General features: G+C 44.3%; 2 protein-coding genes across 2 annotated transcripts in view; both read left to right on the top strand.

Annotated features, from left to right (window-relative positions):
- Nucleotides 1–2,428, top strand: part of LOC110334566 (protein FAM186A-like) — a 34,519-nt gene extending 32,091 nt beyond the window's left edge. The window contains exons 6-7 of the mRNA XM_029547878.1: nt 1,528–1,720; nt 2,375–2,428. Coding sequence (XP_029403738.1) covers nt 1,528–1,720; nt 2,375–2,428 — 247 coding nt within the window. The remainder of the gene's footprint in view (nt 1–1,527; nt 1,721–2,374) is intronic.
- Nucleotides 2,429–3,786: 1,358 nt separating this feature from the next.
- The window catches only part of LOC110335331 (protein FAM186A-like), a 10,138-nt gene continuing 7,316 nt past the window's right edge, over nt 3,787–6,608 (top strand). The window contains exons 1-2 of the mRNA XM_021217416.1: nt 3,787–3,952; nt 5,437–5,585. Coding sequence (XP_021073075.1) covers nt 5,473–5,585 — 113 coding nt within the window. The 5' untranslated portion in view covers nt 3,787–3,952; nt 5,437–5,472. The remainder of the gene's footprint in view (nt 3,953–5,436; nt 5,586–6,608) is intronic.

Below are 6,608 nucleotides of genomic sequence, written 5' to 3'. Positions count from 1 at the left end.
TCACTTGGTAGACCAGGCTGGCCTCGAACTCAGAAATCCACCTGCCTCTGCCTCCCGAGTGCTGGGATTAAAGGCCTGCGCCACCAGGCCCGGCAACACATACCTTTAATCTCAACACTCGGGAGGCAGACACAGGAAAATCTCTGAGTTCAAGGCCAGCCCTGGTGTACAGAGTGAGTTCCAGGACAGCCAGGGGATACACCAAGAAAGCCTGTCTCAATTAGAGTGAAGAGACACCGTGACCAAGGCAACTCTTATAAACAAAAACATTTAATTGGGGCTGGCTTACAGTTTCAGAGGTTCAGTCCATTATCATCATGGTGGAAAACAGGGCAGTGTGCAGGCAGACACGGTGCTGGGGAGGCAGCTGGGAGTTCTACATCTTGATCTAAATGCAGCAGGAGACTATCTTCCACAAGCAGCCAGGAGACTTGAGTGCTACTCAGAGTGGACCTTGAGCATAGGAGACCTCAAGGCCCACCCCCATAGTGACATACTTCCTCCAACAAGGACACTCCTCCTAATAGTGCCACTCCCTGTGGGCCAAGCATTCAAACACAAAGGCCAAACCTATTCAACTCACTTCAAAGCCTGTCTCCAAAGAAACAAAAATGCAAAACAACAACAGCAAAAGAAAAGAAGAGTAAGGACGCTCAGGGCTGTCCAGATGGCTCAGCAGGTAAACCACTGAGGCTCGGAGTTTGATCCCGGAGACACCCATGAAGGGGGCGGGGAGAACTGACCCCTGCAGGTTGACCTCTGACCTCCACATTAGTGCTGTAGCGTGTGTGTCTCCCTAATAAAAATAAGATAACAATTTGAAAAGGCTTTATAAGAAGGTGCCAAATATAATTTTTCTTTGTGTGTGTGTGTGTGTGTGTGTGTGTGTGTGTGTGTGTGTGTGTGTGTGTGTTTGGCAGAGTCTTACTTTGAAGCACAGGCTGGCCTTAAATTAGAATGTTCCTCTACCTCAGCCTACTGAAGGCTACAATTACAATAAGCAAAACTGATTACAACACACACACACCCTTAGAGATTTCATGTAAATTTGAAAGCAATATAGATAATTAGAAACATATTCTATAGTCGTTTGTTTGATTGGTTGGTTGGTTGGTTGATTGGTTGGTTGGTTGGTTGGTTGGTTGGTTGTTTTTTCAAGACAGTATTTCTCTGTGTAGCCCTGGATATCCTGGAACTCACTCTGTAGACCAGGCTGGCCTCGTACTCACAGAGATCCGCCTGCCCCTGTCTCTGAGTGCTGGGATTAAAGCCACTACCACTGGGCATAGAAATGTATACTTACAACCAGAAATGTATACTTACAGGGAATTAGACAAAGGTCTCACTGAACAAGTCTTCCGTGCCCTGCTAACTCGGAATGATGTAGGAATGTTAAGAAACGAAGTCAGGTGTGATGCAGTGGCTTTGAGAACTATCTGGATCTAATTCTTGATTCTTTCTTTCTTTCTTTCTTTCTTTCTTTCTTTCTTTCTTTCTTTCTTTCTTTCTTTCTTTCTTTTTTTCAAGAAACCACCTAACCAAACGAGTGAAAACCATCCAAAATACTGGGAAAGGGTACGAGATTCAGAGCTTGTACACGATGCTTGATAGGATTGACCAGTACCAGAAGAAGGTGATGCACAGCTGGACAGACAAGCAGAAGCAGCTGGAACAGAGACGAAAGCAGTGCCTACGGTCTATGACACAGTTCTTCAGCCAGGTGAACTGTTTCCCACACCTCCTTCCCAAGGGGCTGCAAAACAAAGAAGGTTCTTCAGGTTTAATTTTACTGGAGATATAAAATCTCTCTTATGTAGCCCTAGCTGTCCTGGAACCTATCATACAGACCAGGCTGGCCTCGAACTCATAGAGTTACCTGTCTCTGCCTCCTCCCAAGTGCTGGGATTAAAGGAGTGCTCCATCCATCATGCATAGTTCAAAAAACATTTTTTTTTGACAATAACATTTGCCTGACTAGACCATACTATTCATTTCCTGAGGCTGTTGTAACAGAGAACCAGCAATCTACAATAGAAATAGCTGGGTGTGGGGGCTCACACCTGTAATCTAGAGGCTGAGGCAAAAGGATTACTGTTTGAAGCAAACCTGGGCTACATGGGTAATTCCAGGGCAGCCTTGGCTATAGGGGAAATTCCCCATCTTGAATATCTGCCCACTCAAGTACTGACAACAATTAAAAGAATCCTCTACCACTGCCAACAAGAAGAAAACACCTTCCCATCTTCTAGAGGCAAGAAGTTTATGAAGTCAAAACATCTCAGGGTTCACTGTCTCTGGAGTCCCGGGGGAGAGATTTATTCCTCGACTGCCATTCTTTAGCCTATAGCCTTATAACTTCAGTCTCTGCCTTCAGATGGCCAATGTGTCTTCTGTGTCTTCTCTTGTCTCTGAGGAGAAACGGCAGTGAATTCACCACACACCTAAGTAGTCCGTGATGCTCTCATTTTTAGAAGCTTAATTACACCTTCGAACTCTTCCCAAATAAGGTCACAGTCACAAAATCTGGTGGACCTGTCTTTAGTGGGTGCTGTTGGATCTACCTTATCAAGACACTAACTTGATGACAACTTTCCCACGAGAGGCTTCAGATCAGATCAACTGTTTCCTCTGAGTCAGCTGACAGCCCCTTGGTCACTGCTCTTTGGTTCTCTTCTGCTGCCTTATTTTGAGAATCGACTGGGGGCTGGAAAGATGGCTCAGTGGTTAAGAGCACTGACTGCTCTTCCAAAGGTCCCAAGTTCAATTCCCAGCAACCACATGGTGGCTCACAACCATCCGTAAAAAGATCTGGTGCCCTCTTAGAGTGTCTGAAGACAACTACAGTGTACTTACATATAAGAAATAAATAAATAAAATAATAATAATAAAAAAGAGAATCTGCTGACCTTGAACTCCAGCCAGTATTTCTGCCTCAGTTTCCCAAATGCTGGGATTATAAGTATGAGCCACACAGAAAGTATGGCTCCTGACTGATTATGGCTGGTTACTCTTTCCTTAGAACATTAAGAGGACAGTTTTAAACCACGAGTTTACAAGGAGCTTAGAATTTATTTAAGTTGCTTATACCACACCCTGCACAGAGATCCCAGTAAATTCTGGCACCAACCTCTGGAGTCCCTTTTGAGGAAGTGCCAGTACAATAGCCTTTTAAAAAGTTTCAGAGCTGGAGTAGAGTACTTAACCCTGAAATTGCAAGCACAAGCTACAGGATTTTGGTTTCCAAGTTTGTGAGCACTGAGCACCTGCAGAGGTAAGAAGGTGGCATCAGGGCACCTGGAGACATTACAGACAGTTGTAAACCTTGGCCCTTGGCAACAACGATGCTTGATCCTAGGCAAAGCGCAGTCTCTCCAGCCCTAAAGACCACGGTCATGATAACACCGAAGAGCAAGGCCTATGGGAACAGCCTCAGCAATTAGAATGCCACACAAGATCTGTCTTCTAATATGGTCGGTTTATCCACACAAACCGTCCTTATAATATCATGTTAATATAGAAGTTAAGCAGACATCTCACCAAGCGGGAGTCAGTTGTTTGGGCAGGAATGCTGCCCCAGGGTTCCACTGGGGAATCTTCTCCCGTGAGGATGCTTCTGAGTTGTGTGTCCTCCCGGAAGTCCTTCTGCTGAGGCAGGCTGGGAAGTTGGCACTGATGGAGGGCCGAGAAGTCTTTGGGAGCATAGCTGGCATTGCCAGGTGAGTTTGTGTGCGGCCAGCGATAGTGAAGAAGTCCCAACGGTCACTGAGGCCATGCATAGTCTCAAGTCTCTTACTCATGGGTATCAACAGGGCTCTGACTAGGGAGCACCGCAGTGAGATCCTGGAGTGGGTTCCCAAAGTTCCAGCTCTTGTAGATTTCCTTGGGCGGTAGATTTGTGCTCTCAGGACTCAGAGCTTGGAGCTGGTACACTAGCGCAGCAGCTTACCTTGGGGTGACTCGGCTCCTCTCTGCGATGGGGGTGGGGTGGGATGGATCCTGCCTCTGAGGCGTCAGGAGTCACATTATTTACAATTCACAAAATAGTTTTTAAGATATGCTCCTTTCAAATACTTTTTTTTTTTTTTTTAAGACTGGCTACCCTGGAGCTTGCTATGCAGACTGAGCTGGCCTCCAACTCCTGCCTCCCAAGGGCTGGATGTTCATCACTACACCAGTTCAGTTCTAATATTAACTACAAGCTAGAGTTCTAGAAACATTCAATTATCTATATATCCTTTTTTCTTTAATTAACTTTCTTTTTCTTTCTTTCTTTCTTTCTTTCTTTCTTTCTTTTCTTTTCTTTTCTTTTATTTTTTTATTTTATTTATTTATTTTTTTGACAGTGTTTCTCTGTGTGGTCTTGGCTGTCCTGGAACTCACTGTATATAGACTAGCCTGGCCTCAAATTTATAGAGATCTGCCTGCCTCTTCCTCCCAAGTACTGGAATCAAAGATGTGCACCACCACTGCAAATCTTAATTGTCCAGCTAATTAACATTTATTAATATAGGCAAACCTGTGCTACATAATGGGTTCCAGGTTGACCAGGGATTCGTGAGACCTGTCTCAAAAAAATAAAAAAAATAAAAAAAAGATTAATTTCCAAGACTTTCTTGTTTGAATAGAACAGACTTTGGATTATTACCAGATTAAAGTAAAATATTTAGAATTTTCCATAACAATTGTATTTTAAGTATCATAGCTCTTTATAAAACAAATAAAAGCCCTTCAATTTTTTGATTTAATAAATGTGGTCTTTATAGATGAAGTAAGCAAGATGGGGTGTCAGGAACACAAGTCATCAAACGGGAAGATGCGCCCCAAGCTGTCTAACAGGAAGGGCAGTGTCCCGGACATTTTAGAGGCCACTCAGGCTCTAAAGCAGTGGTTCTCAGCCTGTGGGTTGAGACCCTTTCCTGGGGTCCAGTGACCTTTTCACAGGGGTCGCCTAAGTCCACTGGGAAACTGATACTTACACTACAAGTCACAGAGTGGCAAGAGCACAGTTCTGAAGTAGCGACGAACATGGTTTTATGATTGGGGGTCAGCACAACACGAGGAACTGTATCAAAGGGGTGCGGCATCAGGAAGGTCGAATGGAGGTGGTGAAATATCAAGCCATCAAGAAGGGACAGGGAAGGGAGAAGGTTCTGTTCATGCGAGGAAGCAGATGGACAGCAAGTTCAAGGCCAGGCTGAGCTGTATACCCAGCCAGTTTCAGGCCATCCTGTCTCAGGTCCTCCAACCTCCAGAAGGAATAAGGGGGTGGGAGCGCATGGCTCTGCTATTGTCTGGGTCCAAAGCAGAACTTTCTAAAATCTCTGGCTTTTCTCTTTTACACTTCAGACTGAGGACTGGGGTCCTCCAAGACCCCACCTCCCACCCTGTGTCTCTAATTTTGTTTTTGTTGTTGCTGGTTTTGTTTTGTTTTTTTAGCTTGAAAGGGGATTTAAACTCAGTCTTAGCCAGCCCATGCCCTCGATCCCCAGCTTTAAGAAGATACCCGGATTTACCAAACTTCAACGGCCGGTCTTGGAGTTATTAATTGATGACAGCAAAAGATCGGACCTCTTCAAAACACTCGGGTATGTGCAGAATGACATTAAACTTTCAGTTTGTAAGTGCTACCTAATACCTTATTGTTTTAATTGAAAGTATTTCAGGGGGCTGGCGAGATGGCTCCGCGGTTAAGAGCAGTTAGTACTCTTACGAAGGTCCTGAGTTCATATCCCAGCAACCACATGATGGCTCAAAACATCTGTAATAACATCTGATGCCCTCTTCTGGTGCATCTGAAGACAGCTACAGTGTATTTATGTATAATAATAAATAGATCTTTGGGCCGGAGCAAGCAGGGACTGAGCAGGCCTGACCAGAGCATTCTGGGTTGACCAGAGTGAGCAGAGGTCCTAAAAATTCAGTTCCCAACAACCACATGCAGGTTCACAACCATCTGTACAGCTACAGTGTACTCACATACATAAAATAAATAAATAAAGCTTTAAAAAAAATACAGTTTCTCATGTTGGGGTGATACCCCCAACCATTAAAAAAAAAAAAAAAAACAACCAAAAAACTAGCAAGGTGTTTTGTTCTGTTTGGGGTTTTGTTTGTCTTGAGACAGGGTCTCACTGTGTAGCCCTGACTGGCCTGGAACTCCCAGAGATCCCCCTGCCTCTGTTTCCTAAGCGCTGGGATTAAAGTTATTATCATGAACCTTGCTTGGCCTAGCAAGGTTTATTTGCCTATATTTCTTTTTTTTAAGGAATTATTTATTTTCTGCATAGGAGTACACTATAGTTGTCTTTAGACACAAGATGAGGGCATCAGATCCTATTACAGATGGTTGTGAGCCACCATGTGGTTGCTAGGAATTGAACACAGGACCTCTGGAAGAGCAGTCAGTACTCTTAACTGCAGAGCCATCTCTCCAGTCCTTACTTATATTTCTATCTAAATGTTTAACATTTAGTTTTGAGTTCCTTTTTTAAAATTGAAGCAAGCCGGGTGTGGTGGTGCACACCTTTAATCCCAGCACTCGGGAGGCAGAGGCAGGCAGATTTCTGAGTTCGAGGCCAGCCTGGTCTACAAAGTGAGTTCCAGGACAG

Source organism: Mus pahari, chromosome 17 (assembly GCF_900095145.1).
Source record: "Mus pahari chromosome 17, PAHARI_EIJ_v1.1, whole genome shotgun sequence".
Taxonomy (NCBI): Eukaryota; Metazoa; Chordata; class Mammalia; order Rodentia; family Muridae; genus Mus; species Mus pahari.
The sequence above is the reverse complement of the archived record's forward strand: the minus strand, read 5'-3'. Positions and strand labels throughout refer to the sequence as shown.